Genomic DNA, 19,151 nt, shown 5'->3' with positions numbered 1-19,151 from the left:
TTCCCTGATAAACAAGGATGTCAAACAATTCTCAAAAGTTTATAGGCTAGTTGTTCTGTGTGTCTTGAGAATTTCCTGTTTATTTCATAATCCGTGTACTGGGTTATTTGGTTTGTTTGTATTTTGTCTCTTGAGGTTTTTAAAAAATATATACGTATATTTAAATATATTCTAGTTATATTTTGTATAATATATAATGGAATATAAGTAGTGAACAGTAGAATATATATTCTAGAATATGGATCTATATATCTTCTAGTTACTAATCTTTCTGAATTATAATCTAATACTTTCCCATTCTGTTGGTTGTCAGTTAACTGAATGAATCATTTCCTTTTCTATGCAGTATGTTCTTAATTTCACAGAGTTCAATTTGTCAAACTTTAGTTCAATTTCCTGAGTTGCTGGAGCCCTTTTCAGAGAGTTCTTGTCTGTGCTCATGTCTTGAAGTCTTTTCTTCACATTTTCCTATAATGGGTTCAGAATTTCAGGTCTTATATTAAGGCCCATTTTCAATTGAGTTTAGGGTGAGAGACAAAGACATTATTTCATTTTTGTAAGTATTTTATAGTAGGATTTTTTTATGTTTTACGTCAGCTTTTTAAAAATGTTTTTACTTTTATGTTTATAGCATTTCCCATACTGACATGTATGCTTTTGGCATCTTTGTCAAAAATTAGGTGACTGGCTGCTTGGGTTTGTTTTGGGTTCTTTATTATATTGACCCATGTGTCTGTGTTTGGGCCAGCACTGTGCTATCTTAGCCTCTGTGGCTCTGTAGCAACATCTGGAGTTTGATAGTGTGGCGCCTCCATCACTTCTCTCTTTTGTGTAAGGATTTCTTTGGATATTTTGTGTCTTCTTCACTTCCTGCTCATAGCTGTCTCCTGTCCCACTTGTGACACAGAGCATCATGAAACCCAGCTTTGTCTCAGATTCACGATATAGCCAAGGATGACTTGTAACTTTTGACTCTTCTACTTCTAGCTTTCATGTATAGGTATTATATGCCTGTACATGACACTGTGTATTCTTGATGATGTGCTAGGAATTAAAGCCAGGACTTGGTGTTGGCTAGGTAGGCACTCTCCCACCATAGTCACAGCCTTTGCATTTTTTTTTTGTTTCTCTTTGTCTTTTTAAAAAATTTACTTAATTATTTCATGTGAGTACACTGTTGCTGTCTTCAGACACACCAGAAGGGGGCATAGGATCCCCATTACAGATGGTTGTGAGCCACCATGTGGTTGCTGGGAATTGCACTCAGGACCTCGGGAAGAGCAGCCAGTGCTCTTAACCACTAAGCCATCTCTCCAACCCCTTTGTTTCCTTTCTGAACTCATTGTTCCAACTATGAAGTCAATTTTATATTGAATAAGAGTGGCAGAAAGTAGACAACTTTGTTTCACTCCCAATTTTGTAGACCTGTGCTATTTTTTTCCTGTTTAGTATAGTGTTAGCAGTAAGATTGTTGTATATAACATTACTTTGCTCAGGTTTGTTCCTTTTTGTCTATTCAAGATTTTTATCATATAGTATGATAGTCTGTCAAAGACCCTTTCTAGATTTACTGGTTTGATCCCTGACTTTTGCCACAGAGTCTATTTATATCTGACATTTCTAGATTTGCATTTATTGATTTATTTTGGCATCTTTGGAATGAAGCCAACTTTTATTATGAGATAGGCATGCCTGTGTTTTATTGAGAATTTTTTGTGCCCAAGTTCATAGAGACGTTGAGCTGTAATTTTCTCTAGATGCTATTGTAGCTTTGACACCCAGCAGGCTCAGAAAAATACGGGAACATACTTTGAAGACCGATATTCTAAGAAAATAGAAAATCTAAAACAAGAGGATAAATTAATAGACATATGGCCCATAAATGTTAAACAGTGAACATCAGTGAGGAGCTGAAGAGATGGGTCAGTGGTTAGACACCTTACACCCACAGGGCAGCTCACAACTGCTTTTCATCAACAGCTAGTTGGAACCAAAATATTGGAAAATTTTGAGTACATGCTGAGTGATTAAAGCCTATAATTATATCTTACTTATTTTATGGACTAAATTGATGGTATTATTTATTAGATCTGTTAATGTAGCCAATATAAATTTTCCATCAACTTTTCGGTGACTTGAAGGAACAATATATATCTAAAGTACTAAAGAGGAAATGCAAATGAAAAATATTTGGAAGGAAGAAAAACTCAAGGCAAAAAGAAAACTCAGCAACATAAGCTATCGAAGGAAATAGAATTATTTTAGTAGGCAAAGTCAATGTAACTTTTCACTTAAAAGACACAGGCTATGAGATTAGTGAACACATTTCCTTCTGCACACTATAATAACTTTCGATCACATGTAATAGTAGTAGGTTTAACCCTGGGGCTTGAAAACTCACCAGGGGGTTCTTTGTGCATTTGTGATATTAGGCATTTTCTCCAACGTAGTAAACTACAGTCTGGTTGGTTCCACTCTTGTACCCTGAGTCTTGTTGTCAGGATTTTTCTGTTCCCTCTTCTGGGATGTTTCCTGCCTTGTAATAAGTTTATTGATATGAATGTTCCATCTATGACTGAGCGCTCTACAGACAGGTATTCAACATTCATTCTCTACTCTTTGATCAGTTGTGAAGGTTCTACATTAACTACCACCCACTGTGCAAAGAATCCTCTTTGATGGGAACTAAGATTTATATAGATCTGAGGGTAGAGAGAGTTTAGAAGACAGTTTGATGTTATATCCTTTTAGCAAAATAACAGTAGTAGGTTCACCTCAGAATCTTTGCCCACCCCAGCCTTGCTTTCCTTTTCACATTTCCAGTTGCAGGCATGTGAGGTTTTGTCCTGTTGAACAGGCCTTAGATCTAACCCAACAGTGATTGGCTGGTCTCAGCATTTCTGCCACCATTGCACCCACAGGCAGATCTTCCCACTGCAGCTCACAGAAATTACAGCTATGGAAAACCGCTAATGACCTTTATCCCCAGAGTCCTGAATATCAGCTTTAGAAGCTGTGAAAGCCAGCCAAGCCGCGTCTCATCATGTGTCCTGCATCAGCACCGAACCTAAGGTACTCCTCTCTCTCCTGATGGCTGAGACTATGTGTGTACGCCATCATACCTAGTTTAAGAACAGAAATGATGTAATTAAAATACTGAAAAACGCAGCATAAAAATTCTACACAAAGTATCACTTCTATAGGTAGATTTATACCTAGAAATAAAGACTTTAGGAATAAACAAGTACTTTTAGTTTTACAGATATAAACTTTTTCAATTTGTATGCATTATGGATTCGAAACTGATAAGATACATTCAGTAGTGGATATGGTAAAAACTTGAACAAACACTGAAAATTAATGAAGTAAGCCTTCAGTATTTAAAACTTAGAAAAGAAGGGCTGGGATTATAGCTCAGTGGGAAGTTTCCCTAGTATGCACCCATGGCAAAAACTGGAGATGAAAGGAAATAAGGAGAAAGATAAGTCAGGAAAAAAAAAAAAGACATGAGAAAGAAAGCAGGAAAATCAGTCAAAAAAAAAAAAAAATAGTAGAGAGCACAACCAGAAATTAATATGATAAGATCAAGGGTGTTGCAGAGAAGATTAAAAGCATCCAAAATTCATTTTTTTGAAAAGCAAATGAAATTCAAAAACATTTATAAGGTTAAGATTTTAAGAAAAAAAAGAAGCCATAAACCATATAAAATAAAATAATTTAAATTAAATTAATATAAATTAAACCATATAAAAAGTCTAGTTTATCAATAGATATTAAGCAGAGATCGATGATGTGACTATTTGACTCAATCTAAACGAATCCAAGAGAAGCCATGAAATGGGGGTCATAGCAGGGGAGTTGTGTTATTTATATTTAAATGTGAATGCAATATCTGTGAGCCATGCACCTGATTATACTTTGCAAATGACTACAGCTGGTTAGGGTGAAACCACAATGAACCAGAGGAGGGGGAGGATGAGGAATTCATTCCATATTCAGAATGGCTATGTTTGGGGTTCAGGCAGGGCCAAGACAGTGGGGACAAGGGCACAAGGGACTTTGTTTTGTCCTAATTTTTGTGGCTAGGGTCAAAAGCATGCTTGCTCCCCACTTTAATTCTCTGCTGTAATGTGTACTCACATACAATTTTAAATAATTTTAGCAAATGCCGTGCTTTTCTGTGGCCTAGGGTTTCTTCTTGGATATTATTATAATGGAGTGTCTGAAATATTCATTACTTTTCATTCTGTAATTTCTCCATATGTATATGTATATATATATATATACACACATATATATATACATACATGCATACATATATAGCTGTCATGTTGCAGAATATTCCATATGTCTATTCTAATAATTAGTTATCTATGTTAACAAAATGATGTAAGTATGCATACAGAAACCTACTCTTTCTTTCAACCAACAGTGGAAAAAAAAAATAAATGGACTGTTGGGCTATTGTCATTTCCCATATAGCTATTCACAATCACAAGGAACAGCAGCCAAAGGATGGAGTCAATGTGTTTGTCTGCAGCTTCTTGTTCAGCGAGCAGTAACCATTCTCCTTTGCCCTATTCATCACAAATTGTAACAGACTGTGGTAGAAAGCAAATTTTACTGGGCCATATCATATTTATTTTGTGAAGCTCTGCAGATCCTCAGTAGGCAGGGACTTTTCCATTGTGTTTATTTCTATCCTCCTGTGATTCAGGTGTCTTTCTCCTAATAAGTCAATATTCCAAGATGCACCCAATTTCTTTACTAAATAATAAAACAGTCCTGGACTCACTGTAAATCAGTCGGGGAATCCAGCAATAAAGTACAATACATCACAAAGGCAGTGTAGGCTATCACTGGAGATAATAAGTAAGCACATTAATATTCATGCCTGGCTGTGTTTCTGAAAAGCTGGAGAATACATTTCAGGTTTAATGTTCACCAGTAGATGTTTGCCAGTGTTTTTTTTTTTTTTTTTTCCCAGATACTTCTTGTTAGTCATTCATCCTTGGCATCGGTAGGTAATATGGGAAACTTCCATCCATGGCTTCCGTTTACCTAATGTGTACTCAGACGATGTTTCTCTGTGGATACCCACAGTCCTTTCTGCTTAGATCTTGGGTTTTTGTCTCTGCTGATGATGTCTCAGCTGCTGAATAAAGCCTATCACATATGTATGTCTCTCAGTGTGAGCTGAAGTCAGGGAGGGTAGCCAAAAGGAAAACAAACAGCAGCAGCAGCAACAAGAACTTGCATTCGTCTGCAGAGTTCAGAATTTCCCTAGAGTCTAAGAAATTCAAGTTGGACTTTTTTTTTTTTTTTTTTTTTTTCATGTAGCATGACCTAAGTGGGGCACAGGAGAAAACAATACTCTACTGTAATAGATGTGGAGATACTAATGGAACAGAGCCACCAACACAGGGATACACAGACTGAAGGCTGGCAGTGTCAGAGACTACATTTTACTATCACCTGCAGAGCTGGTATCTAACAAGCCCATAAATAAGGCATATAGAAGTGTATTATGGTTACCTTTAAATATACAACCAGTATATGTTCTTGTGCAGTTCATCTCCCTAATTCACAATGGGAATTTTGCAGTTTTGCATACTATAAGTAACCATGCAATTTAGGATTAATATCCCTTTCACTGCAAATCATGTTTATGTTTTGGTTTTGCAGTTCACAGAGACTCTACTTTTGGAATATTCACTGCACAACACCATGTCTTCTGAATTTTTAAGCAGTAAAAGGGAAAGTCTGTAAAAAACGGGGAGACTTTTGCATGGCTGGTGTTTGAGTTTGCTATTCCTACTGCTCAGCCATTTCTAATTTTATTGGCACCATCCCTGCTGGTGCTCACTGTGGTGACACGTCTTGTATTTAGGTGGAGTTCATTTTCAGGGTCAATACCATTGATTTAGAACCCTTGCATTCTATAGGATTTCCTTTACATTCAAAGTACAGCTAGCGAAAGTAACCATCTTTTATGCCCTCCATTATATGAATGATTTGATCAATATCAGATTTAAATAATAACATGGAAATTAGGAGCTAGAATTTCAGAAACACATCAGTATTTCCACAGTCTCTTAGAAATATCTCAGAGGTTCCCTTTTCCAAGGTGACTCTAGTTTGTGTCAAGTTAGCACCCCTTCCCTTACTATATACAGATATATCTGTCTAGAGCAATTGTTCTCAACCTGTGAGCTATGGCCTCTTTGGGGGTTAAACAACCTGTCTTACTTTGGGTTTTATGACTGTAAAAAACATCATGACCATGACAACTCTTAAAAAGGACAACATTTAATTGAGCACAGCTTACCGTTTCAGAGGCTTAGTCCATTATTGTCATGGCAGGAAGCATGGCAGAACGCAGGCTAGTATGGTGCTGAAGGAGGAGATGAGAGGCTCATCCTGATCCAAAAGTAGCATGGAGAAACTGTAGGCTACATTGAGAATACCACAACATGAGAAACTGTGTTACATGGTCACAGAATAGGTTGAGAATCACTGATGTAGAGATAAACAGATATAAAAATATATCTAAATAGTTGCCCAAGAGTTCAGAGATGGGTGAGATGAATATTAAGCAATAGATGGTAAACTCAGAAGAAAAGACATGCTAAAGAGAGAACACTGGGTCTGGGTCTGGCAGGATACCTTGGTAGGTAAAGCACTTTCCTCCCAAATTTAATTCACTTGTGGGCTAATGTTCAAGGAATGCAGAATATAGGAACTTTGTAAACCATAGCAATATGGAAATGACGTGTGAGACGTCATTTATTTTCCCCCCTTATAGCCAAGAGAAGATGATGTTATTTATTGATGGTAAATAAAAGAGAGATTTACATGGTCAAGGAATCAGAAAATAGGACACATAATACATGAGATGGTACAGAGGATGAGCTCAGTTTTCTAAACCTATAGACATGTACAAAACAAATCATCTAGCAGATTTGTCCTCTAATCTCCACATGTATGCCAATGGGACTTCCCCTCATTACACTCCATTCCCACATACATACACATACATACACCCATATCCTCCCATACCCATACACACATAGGGTTGGGGGACAGGTAAAAATGGAGAAAATTGGAAATAGAAAAAATAGGAAACAAAGATCAAATTGGCTTTCTGTAGCTTTTTTTTTAAAAAAATAAATGATCTATTTATTTATTTTATTTATGAGTACACTGTAGCTAGTGTATCTGACACACCAGAAGGGGGCATTGGATCCCTTTACAGATGGTTGTAAGCTACCATATGGTTGCTGGGAATTGAACTCAGGACCTCTGGAAGAACAGTCTCAGTGCTCTTAACTTCAGCCCTTTTCTGTGCCAAATACACAGTGTGGACTTTGGCTAAATGAGCAATACTGAAAACTGACGAGAACAAGACAGGGAAGACAGAGCAACCCAGCATGCTCACAGCTGTTTTCCTAAGGGATCGGTGCAAATAACAGAGAAGAAAAGTGGAAGTTACAGGTACGATCCCCAAAGACCTAACAGAACACAGCAACTGTTAATATATCTTGGGGAAAAAAAGAAAACAAACATTATCCTCAAAATACAAAAGAAAACATCTGAACGATCAAGCAACACAAATGATTTACCAGGAAAGATGAAAACAGTACTATCAATTTCTCTGTTTCTTTGTCCCTTCCCGCTCTGGTGTCCTTTAACAGTAACACAAAGTGACATAGTGGATGTCTGTTCCCGAAGACAAACATGGCCCTGTTTTTCTCATAGCCCAATGATAATAAACATAGTAGGAAGCAGGCAGAACGCTCCTGCATTTGAAACCCATCTGGGTTACATGGCACATTCTAGGCAAGACTAGGAGCTGCTTAATGAGACCCTGCCTCAAAACCATTTATACAAATGAAAAAAAAAAAAATAGCCAAAAGTGAAGGAAAGAAAATAGGTGGATTGTGGGCAAGTTTCTTAATTGCATCTTCCTGAAGCTCCTCTTTTAGAACTATTTGATTCTCTAAATAGTTTAGCTATTGCAAGCTATACCCAGATTCCGGATGAAAGACCAGAAAATTTAATTCACTTGTGGGCTAATGTTTAAGGAATGCAGAATATAGAAACTTTGTAAACCATAGCAATATGGGAATTACGTGTGAGACAGAAGAATAGTTTTTATTTTCCCGCCTTATAGCCAAGAGAAGATGATGTTATTTATTGATGGTAAATAAAAGAGAGATTTACATGTTCAAGGAATCGGAAAATAGGACACATAATACATGAGATGGTCCAGAGGATGCAGAATGTGGGCGGGGCATAATGCCCACAGGATGCTCCTAGCTGACCAATGAGGAACTGCGCTCAAAGGGAGAGACCACTTTGCCTTGACCCAAAAGCTAACACAACTTGAAGGTCAGATCAGGACCAAGGCTAGCAATTGGTGTGTGTAGGAGTATATTAGGTGTGACACAGCTTTACTTCTCTATGTCACTGACTGCTTCCTGTCTCTGATTGAAAAGTAGAAAGTGCGAAGTTACCATGACGATTAGTAACCAAATCCACCCGGTGGCTTACAACCCGTTTAGTTCCGCAGCAAGTATGAGGCATGCGTGGCGCCGTCGGTGTTTCCCTGCCGTTGTTTCCATGGCATCTTGTCAAAATGGTCTCTTCCGTCCACACAGAGACAGTCTGTCTCTGTGACCATTCGCTGACTTGTCAAATGTGTTTTCTCACCCAGCCCGCACAGAATGCCCATGTCCCCAAGTAGTTTGGTTCTCCTGAGAAAAACTATGCTGACAATATTCTGCAAGTGTAAAACGAGGTTCAGCCTTCCACGCTGAAACCTTGTTGACAGGAAACTGAACAGAAGGTCTGTGAGAGCCAGAGTTAAACATGTTTCTAGCTTAGAAAAACAGCCCTGCGGTTTCACATGCTACCGTGCAACTGTAGGAGAAACATAAATAGTCGCTTACAGCATCTGTAGCCCACACAGTCATGGGCTGTGTTTACCCCACACAACGCCATCCACATTCCTTCATTCTCCATCTCCTGAGTCTCTCCCATAAAGACTGCCCTTGACCAACACCAGAAATAAATTTGATTTCTCTAATGCAGAAGGTAATTGGATTTTTTTTCCTTATTGAATGCGCCCCTTTAAAGATTGTCCCTGCAACTGCCAATTTAGCTGTAAGTGACTTCTCATCAATCAGATGATGTGACTTAAAGACTAGGAACTAGGGGGAAAGGACCAGCGGCCTGGCATCTGACAAATTGTTCCTTGCCCCCCCCATCTTATCATTTTTCTGGGAAAAGGCTTTATCTCTGGATGTGGTTTTTATAAAACAAGCTGTGTAATCATTGGCCATCTAGCTGTGGATGACTGCTCTCCAGAAATATTTTCAGAAATTACCCTGGAGCAAACAATGAAATGGAATAAGACATACCCAATAATTGTTTTGTTACATGAAAGTATTCGTTGTCATTTATACTCCTCAAGAAAAGAAATAATGAAAATTTATCATTTAAAAAAAAAATCTGGTCTAACATGAAATAAAAACCTTTGTTTTGTTAAAATGCACAACACAAGACTTGGTCTCTAAGTGAGCTATGTGGTCAAGATGGCTGAAACTCTCACAGTGGTTCTTTCATTCCTCCTCTGAGGCTGTGTGCCTGAATATGTAGGATTTAAATTCCTTTAGTGTGCCTAAGTTTTGTGACAATACAATTCACCAGGTTCATGGTTTTCTTTCTCCTCTCTCTTCCCTTGAATCTTGTCAATAAATACCTTGAACATTTTTTTTTTTTTGAAGGCAATATAGTCAATAGTCATCACTGTTAGTGAGAAAATTTTAAAAAATTAATTGGGAAGAATTAGAACAAAACAAAGTTAATGAGAAAATGGCCAAACACTGCCTCTATTTTAGAAGTTACAAGGGCGGGAGAGATGGCTGGATCAGCAGTTATTGGTCCTGGTTCTACAGGAAAGCAGCTAAGTAGGCCATGAAGAATAGTTCAGTAAGTAGCACCCTGGCTGCTCTTTTGGATGTCCCAGAACCTGTGCTGAGTGGATCACAGATGCTTTAGTGAGCCTGATATCTTTCTTTTTACTCTGTGACACATATACACACACCTGCACACACACACACACACACACACACACACACACAATGTACATACATTAGCACACGTGTGCACACATGAACACACACACAAATAAACGTAAATCAAATAATAACTTTCTTTTTTGAATTATCATTATTAGTTACTTGCACAGGTGGTAGCAAGCTTTAGAGTCTGAGGATTTGAACTCAGAACCTCTGGAAGAGCAGCCAGTGCTCTTAACCACTCAGCCATCTCTCCAGCACCACAGGAGTATTTCTCAATAGGCCATCAAAATTCTTCTTTTTGCAGTGTATTATTCTCTGTTCTCTATCAGGTTTCTTAAGTTTGAATCTACCCTATGTGTGCTGGCTAGCTTTATGTCAACCTTATACATGCTCAAACCATGAGTTGAGGTTCTCTGAACTGAGAAAATGCCCACATATGATGGGGCTTTAGGCAAGCCTGCATGGCTTTTTTTTTTTTTTTTTTTTTTAGTGATTGATGGGCTAGGGTCCAGCTTATTGGGAGTGGGGCCACCCTTGGACTGATTCTTATTGGTCCTGGTTATACAGGAAAGCAGCTAAGTAGACCATGAGGAATAGTTCAGTAAGTAGCACCCTTTGTGACCTCTGTCTGCTTCAGCTCCTTCCTCCGGGTTCCTAAACTGTTTGAGTTCTTGTCCTGACTTCATCCAATGATGTACTGTGATGAGGAAGAAACAGCCAAAGAAACCCTTTCTTTCCCAAGTTGCTTTGGTCATGGTGTTTAATCACAGCAATACTAATCCTGGTTAAGACATTGTGTATTTAAATTTGAGCATCATTAACTAAAGTCAAAACCAGTGGAATGATGTCTGTTTGATGGATTATAAATTTTCTGAAAAAAATTATATATGTGCATGTATGATGCAGATAACATCATGTTTTTCTCTTTTTTAAAGGAAAATCATTTCACACACTTACAGGGCTTTTAAATGTTCATATACCAGGCTATTAACGACACATTGAATATTTGTGCAAAGCAATAATATGTGGTGTGGTTAATGAGCAATTTACCCTGCAAGTGAGTCTTTTATACTAAGTATACATTTACTAATTCATCTTGCCATTTATCTTTGGTGTAAACATTTTGGACAGCTATGTGAAAAGCCCCAAGACAGTAGGAAGGAGGCAAAGGCAAACATTTATTAGGGATCTTAAAGGCTGATAGAAAGAGAAGAGAAAAGTGAACATGGGGAATGGAATGGAGAAGACAGGACAGTGAGTGTGCACTGTGTACACTGGAACAAACCGTGGAGGCAGCAGGGAGGGGCACAGCTGTACCCAGGGCTACGCAGAGGGGCAGAGTGGGTGCATGGGGAAGGATGCTTTAGGAAGATGCAGGGTTGCAGATGGGAGGGAGAGTGTTGGATAATTAGAACACGTGCATTGTAAACTTGGGGAAGTGCATTATCAGATTCATGGTGGGGGCGCAGCACGAAGTTTTGCTCATGTATTACTTATTTACTACTTCCTGGGTGAGTGGGGGGGACATCATCAAGTGCCACAGAGAATAAAATGGGAGAGGGAGGAGGGAGGAGGAGGTGGAGGGAGGAGGAGGGAGGAGGGGGAGGGAGGAGGAGGAGGAGGGAGGGGGAGGGAGGAGGAGGAAGGGGAGGGAGGAGGAGGAGGAAGGGGAAGGAGGAGGGAGGGGAGGGAGGAAGGAGGGAGGAGGGGGAGGGAGGAGAAGGAGGAGGGAGGGAAGGAAGGGAGAAAGGAGAGGGAGGGGGAGGAGGAGAGAGGGAGGGAGGAGGAGGAGGAAGAGGAGGGAGGAAGGAGGGGAAAGAGGAGGGAGGGAGAAGGAGGAGAAGAGACAACTTTGAATTAGGATTTAGATAAAATCATTTGGATTTGGGATTTGAAGGTTCTGTTTTGAAGTTTATGATTTTCGGAATACCTGAGAATAATATAAATGTGAACATATGGTCATATTTATATTCCAAGGAGACTCTACTAATCAAATGTAACATCACATGAAAGGTGTTTTTCAAGTGAGAGGGGAGGGGCTTGATATGATAAAATACAGGGACGAAATCTATTGGTTCCGAGAGATATAGTATATGCTAACTGTTTTAATGAAATATAGTTTAACTGGAAAAAAATCCTAGATAATGTTAATTAATATTTAAAAACCAGTCTCAGTATTTCCAATAACTAACCATGCTCATCCAGTATGTATAATCAAAACCATCTCTTACAATTTTTTTTAATCGAATGAGTCTTACATTCTAATTTGTATCTCTTCCTATAATCTAACATTAAACACCTGCACACTCTATTCTCAGTCTATGCAGATATCCTGCTTGAGTTGAAATCTGAGTTTGAGATGTCCTCAAACGTTAAGCCAGCTTCTCTCCTCTTCAGGTCACCGATATGATGCTTCAGGACAAGCCCTACCCTGACTGGGGGAAATCTGCAAGAGCTTTCTGGAAGAAGGGCAACGTGAGGATTATTTTGTTCTGGTAGGAAATCACATCATTTATTTATTTACTTCTATTCTGCCCCATTTACTGAAGCACTTGAGGTGAACGTAATTTTCATTAGCTGGATAAAGCTCGATTTAGGAAGGCTCTGCTGCCCCACTAAAATCATTACCATCGCTTACAGATTTATTTAATTTATTGTTCAAGACCTCATTTATAAGAAGGAAACATGATATACGGCTTGACCTGAAGCGAACAGGTTTTTTTTTTTTTTTTTTTTTTTTTTTTTTGACTCAGCAAAAACCAGCTGTCATTTTCATCGAGGAAATGTGATGTATAAAACTGCCTCTTATACACACAAATCACTCAGGCCACTCCGCAGAGGCTGATTTCTCTAAGGACGCGAGGTCCACCCGGAAGGAGCCTCTGCACAAACTGCGTCCAGCTCATTGGTATTTCTTCTTTCCATGATTTCCTTTCCTGCCTCAGCCCCATCAAAGCTATTAAGTGGTTTGCTTTCTTATTTGTAAAGTTACGGAAGCGAATGCTCAGACATGTTGTGTCTAGTGGCAGCTTGTGCTGGAAAATGCTAGCCTGCATATTTTCCCTAAGAAATGCAATAAGGGATATCTGTTTATTCTTAGATGTTAATTCCTTCTTAATTTTTTAAAAAATATAAATGCTACAAAAATAATGGTAATAAATATTCAACATTATCTTACAATGTAGCTCTGTTGTAATATATTGCTTAGCGATACTTTGACATTTGAACTCAATTCTTAGCAAGTAAACAAGTAGTTTTTTTTTCTTCAGTATGTGAGGAGACCATGGTTCTGTTGATATTCACACCTTGGCTCCAGGAGTCAAGTGTAGACTTGTTTTTTTATTTTAATGGTGCCTTTTGACCTGTATTTATATTGCTTGCATGTAAACTTCTTATTATATTGCTTGCATGTAAATTTCTTATGTAGCTTGTCCAGTATTATATAACAATGTAGAAAATATTAGTGAAGGTGTTCAGCTCAGACATTGCACCACAGACTTGGTATTCTATACTTCTGTCATTTAATCCTTTAAACCCTGGAAAGTGGGTGTGGCTATCCCAGGCACAGGTATCTGAGGCCATTAGTCATTACTAATCACCGTGTCTGAGAGAATTGATGTGCCTCTTTTAAGGCGTTATTTTAAATTTTTTTCTCAGTTAATTGTGCTGCATAAGAATTTGTGGTTCCAGGAATCTTTCTACCCTATATAATCGTCTACAATGGCTTGACAGCTGATAATTTGAAAGGAGACAGACTCAGTATCAAAGGTCTCAGTGTAGTGCCTCTCTAAAAACAGTACCCATTTACTGTGTTTATATGGATGGCACTGATCAAAGTAGGTCCTCTGTGGATTATACATGGCGAGGCATCATGGCCACATACTGTAGAGGTTCTCTGCGATGGCTGTCATTAACTAGGCTTTCCTTGTTTTATTTGTTTTGGTTTTATATGTGTATTTATGACTGGGGGTGCTCCAGACATAATGGGGTTGCATGTGCACGTGTAAGTTCATGTGAAAGCTAGAATTACTATTGTGTTTCTTCAATAGCTCTCAATTCTTTTTTTAAAGATCTTTTATTATTTGATAAATTTACTTATATATATATATATATATATATATTCATATACATACACACACATACCATATATATGGTATGATTTGATCCAATCCAACCCCAGTCTGTCCCCGACCCCACCCCCACCCCCCTTTCCTATCACTTTCCCTTCAAACTGTTTTCTTTGAGACAGCAAGTCTTACAGAACACACAGCTCAACAACGCAGGCCCGCTGCTGGCCAGCCGATTCTATGTGTCTTCTGTCCTTGTGTCCCAGGGCTGGAGTTAGTCCTTCCATGCTCTTTTGTGTGGGTGCTGAATACTGAACTTGGGTCTTTTTGTTTGGGCAACAACCCTTTACCATCCAAGCCATCTCCTCAGCCCCTCCAGAGGTATTTTTAACCACAATTTTTACAGAGAATGGGAATCCATGGTAGATTCCTTCTAAAGCAACCTAATATCATTTTCCTGTCTCTTTCGTATAAAGACTTTATTTTAGTATATGTGATGCCTTACTCCCAACGCCTAATAAAACACATAGATAACTGATCCAAAGTTGTAATTTAGTTATAGTTATTGGCAAAATATATTTTTACATGGAGAGCAAATTAAAATTTAAACTTATTAATTATTCAAAGAAATCATCAATGTGTAGTATGTTTGAGTGCGTTCTTTCCCTGTAATTCAAAAGTAGTAATTCCAACCCCAGAGCATGCCACAGAGAATGAAACAAGGGAAGATAGCATTTAAATTCCATTTTAAGATTTTTTTTTTGTTATTCTATACACTTGGGTCTGGTTATCTTGACAACCATGTCACAAGTTTTTAAAAAGCAGAATCTGATACAAATAATTAAACCTGGAAATCATGTGGGAAGCCGAGAAATCTTCCTTTGTGTGCAGGTTTGTCATCTAAAAGGAACTTGGCAAGATTAAAGGGCATTTGGTTTTCTTCTTAACCATAGGAGATAAGATAAAAAAACAAAACAAAACAATTGATATTTGAAATACTTATCATCTCAGTAATGAAAGAGAATATTTGCATGCTTCATGTCACCCACTCAAAAGTAGATGTTTCCTTTTGATTTTGCTCTTGTTATTAAAAAGAAATTGGCTTAAGCTCTACACAGGAGTGGCAGGAAAAACTGTTGGGAGCTGCAGTGTATTTCCCACAGCAGACCGAACAGCTCTGAGACTTGTACAGTGTGCGCTGTGTGCTATCAAACTTTCTATGTTCTTATCCTGTAAAGCCCCACTAAGTGCCATCAGCTGCAACCTTCTGGCTTCCTGCTTCCTTGACTCAGTGATAGGTGGGCTTCCCAGCAAAGACCATGTGTTCATGCTAACCTCAGGGATGAGGCCATGGTAGCTCTCACGTCAGGGAAAAGACCAAATTATGACTGTGTTTGGAAACATTAGGTGCCAGAGGGAATGTTCACAGATGGCTTCTAAAACCACTCCCCCAGACAGTTTCATAATTTTAAAGAATGAAGGTCTAAGAATGAAAATCTTTTTTTTAGCTTCCATTTTGTTCCTACCAGCTGCCTTTTCCACTGTCTTGTCTAACGTCAAGGACAGTACGAGCGGCATGATTGTCCTGGTGTCACCAGTGTCTTTTCTGCAGAGACACAAAGACTTTGTCCTGGATAGGAAGCATCTCAGGGTTCAGTTTTCCAACCTCACGGCTTATGTGTACCGACGAGAAAATGAGACTAGGGAAGAGGTTGGGGAAGGAATTGGGTGAAGGGTTGTCCATCCTGTTTTTCCTAGTTCCATGTGTTGCTCTGAACAGAGATGGTGAATCAGAGTGGCACATGTCACATCTAAGTAGATGCATTTAGTTTTCAACAAGAGTCGGAACTCGTGTCTTGCTGGGAGGATATCGGCCAGGCCAGGCATCCTGAACCATGCAGTAGATGTGTAGTGTCAACTGGTGCTGAGCCTCTCGGGTAGGGTTGAGTAAGATGGCGTGAACTAGTCCATCCTGTTGTCTATAGAAACACATCTTTAGAAATGGTCCCTGAGCCAAGGTACCAAAAACTGAGATTTGCGTTTTATGGCCTGGGCAGGATGTAAGAAGGAATTCACTGACACAGATGGTAGAGATGACAATCTGAGTGGCACAGTGGCAAAGTGTTTGGATAAAACTGTGCTCTGGAGAAGTTGAGATTAAAACACACACACACACACATACACACACACACACACAATATGGAGAGAGAGGAAGAGAGGGAGAAATGGGGAGAGAGGGAGAGGGGAAGAGTGAGAGGAGGGGGAGGGGAGTATGTGTGTGTTTGTATGTGTGTATTTGTGTGTATGTGTATGTATGTATGTGTATGTGTCTGTGTGTGTGTCTGTGTGTGTCTTTGTGTGTCTGTGTGTATGTATATGTGTGTGTGTGTGTGCACTTATAGTGGGTGAGATCAATTAATCCTGGGTAAGATCATCCCAGGACTTGGGACTCAAAAGCTGGAGTATCAAGGTCATTTATTGTTCTCTGCTCCAGAGCAGGTTAGAGGCCAGCCTATGCCAAAACAGACCGTGTCCCTAAAGAAAAAAAAATACAGTACACAAATAACAAATAAAATAAAAATTCCCAAGAGCCGTAAAAATCCATAGACAGAAGTGTTACTACCTCTTTTACTCTCACATTTATTTGACTTGAGCGGGTTTCTATTTTCTGTTTTACAAACAGATGTGCTCCGTTATTCTGTCTTATTGAACTCCACAAGATTGTTTTCTACTTTCAGGCTAAAATGAAGATGAGAAAACAATTTTATTACCCGCCACCCCAGGTCAAAATATTGCCCAGTACCTAATAGCCACATAGAAACAGACTTCATCTTCATATTTGAATGATTCCCTAAGAGAGTATGAACCTCATAATACCCAATGAGCTTGTGTGACCAAGTCCTGGGTTGTCAATGGAAATGGTTTTGAAAATACCAGGTGCCAATCTATTAATGACAACATAGAACTAATTTAATACTGGTTATGAGAAAAACATAATAATACTTTCAAGTTTCTATCAAATCTGATGTCCTTATGATATTTAATTAAAATATTCATTTATTTGTGAATGTACATGTGTGTGTGCATGTGCATGTGTGTGTAAATAAAGAGAATAATTTTAAAAAAGAAAAAAAATTTAAAAAGAAGAAGACAAAAATCCTAGAGCTAACGGTATATAATGGTATTAAATTTACACACACACACACACACACACACACACACACACACAATATTATATAAATGCAATGATTTTCCTTTAAATAAGAAGAGGATGCTTTCTCCTCTCATTCCCATGTAACACAGAGTTACTTAGAAAGAACAAGAAAGATAATGCAGAAACATCTAGACACAGGAAGACAGAATGGTACCAGCCACATCAGACGCACTGCAGACAGACCCTGACAGCTGCTGGCTCTCTGCTGTGATGCTGGGCTCTGTGTCCATCGCTCCCTTTAATCTGCATGGCTGCTTTACAAAGTGTGCACCCTTCTTTGAAGTGTCTTAATGACAAAATCCTGTGGATTTTGGTTGCAATGAATGACAGAGCAGAGATGTGAGGGAGAGCCTGCTCCCTTCAGAGCTTAGAAACTCAACATAGAACTGCTTCTGTTACATAACATGTTTAACTGTTTTACTCATGTTTTTAACATGTACATTTATTATACATTTATTATAATATCTCTTTTTTTTCTCTTTGAAAGTGGTTTTTGGTTGGATTTAAACAAAAAAGGTATAAAATCCAAGATCTTTTTTGGAAAACAGCTCAGGATGTAAGAGCGAAGGCCAGAGTTCAGATCTGCAGACAGGCTAAAGGTTATATACCATGTTCATGTGCAGTCCAGTGTTCCAGTGGGGGGTTGAAAGGCGGGGAAAGAGAATCCCAGAAGCTCCCTGAGCAGCTGGTCTGGTGTTTGTTGCCTCCAACAAATAGAGTGAAGAGCTGTTCTCTCCAATCCACCTGTGTGTCCTGAGTGTCCTGTTCTCACAGGCATTTGTTTACAGAGAACAACACAAATACGTATGTATATACACACCACACACATGTATGTACATACACACCACACACACACCATACCTACACACACACACAGACACACACACACACCATACCTACACACACAGACACACACACACCATACCTACACACACACACAGACACACACACACCATACTCCCCCACACACCATACTATACCTACACACACACCATACCCCCCACACCATACCCCCACACCATACCTACACACACACACACACACACATCATACCTACACACAACACACACACCATACCTACACACACATACACACACACACCATACCTACACACACATACACACACACCATACCCCCCATACACCATACCTATACACACACACATACACACACACCATACCTACACACACACACACACACACACACACCCCATACCTACACACACACACACCATACCTACACACACACACACCATACCATACCTACACACACACCATACCCCTAACACTATACCCCCACACCATACCTACACACACACACACACACACACACACACCATACCTACACACACATACACACACACACCATACCTACACACACATACACACACACCATACCTCCCCATACACCATACCTATATACACACACACACACACACACACACACACGCACACCATACGTACACACACAGCACAGATCAGAAAAGTCATGGCATTTCTCGGTATACATGCTAATGCCCTCATTATTGACAATGAAATGGAGATAAACGATTTACCCAAGGGCACCAAAGTAAGGGTCTTGTGCCAAGGAATACTCCCAGCAACTGAATCCTGCCTAATGGCCGTTGTCTCCCTGTCTTCTTTTGGCTGATCTTCTTTTAGATAATCATGAAATCCTCAGCAAACTGGTGTACTGATAACATAACCGATCTTACAAGCTGGGAGTAATAACCAAAAGCATTTGATGTAGTTTTAACTTGATGTAATTGTATGCCATTTCCTCTCA

General features: G+C 39.1%; 1 protein-coding gene across 1 annotated transcript in view; it reads left to right on the top strand.

Moving 5' to 3' along the window:
* Positions 1-19,151, top strand: part of TMEM117 (transmembrane protein 117) — a 404,345-nt gene that overhangs the window by 253,036 nt on the left and 132,158 nt on the right. Inside the window, exon 5 of the mRNA XM_080939837.1 lies at positions 12,483-12,580. Within this exon, the coding sequence (XP_080795963.1) occupies positions 12,483-12,580 (98 nt within the window). The remainder of the gene's footprint in view (positions 1-12,482; positions 12,581-19,151) is intronic.

The sequence above is a fragment of the Micromys minutus genome, assembly GCF_963924665.1.
Source record: "Micromys minutus genome assembly, chromosome: 27".
NCBI classification, from domain to species: domain Eukaryota; kingdom Metazoa; phylum Chordata; class Mammalia; order Rodentia; family Muridae; genus Micromys; species Micromys minutus.
Note: the sequence above shows the minus strand (reverse complement) of the source record. Positions and strands in the feature narration are given on the sequence as shown.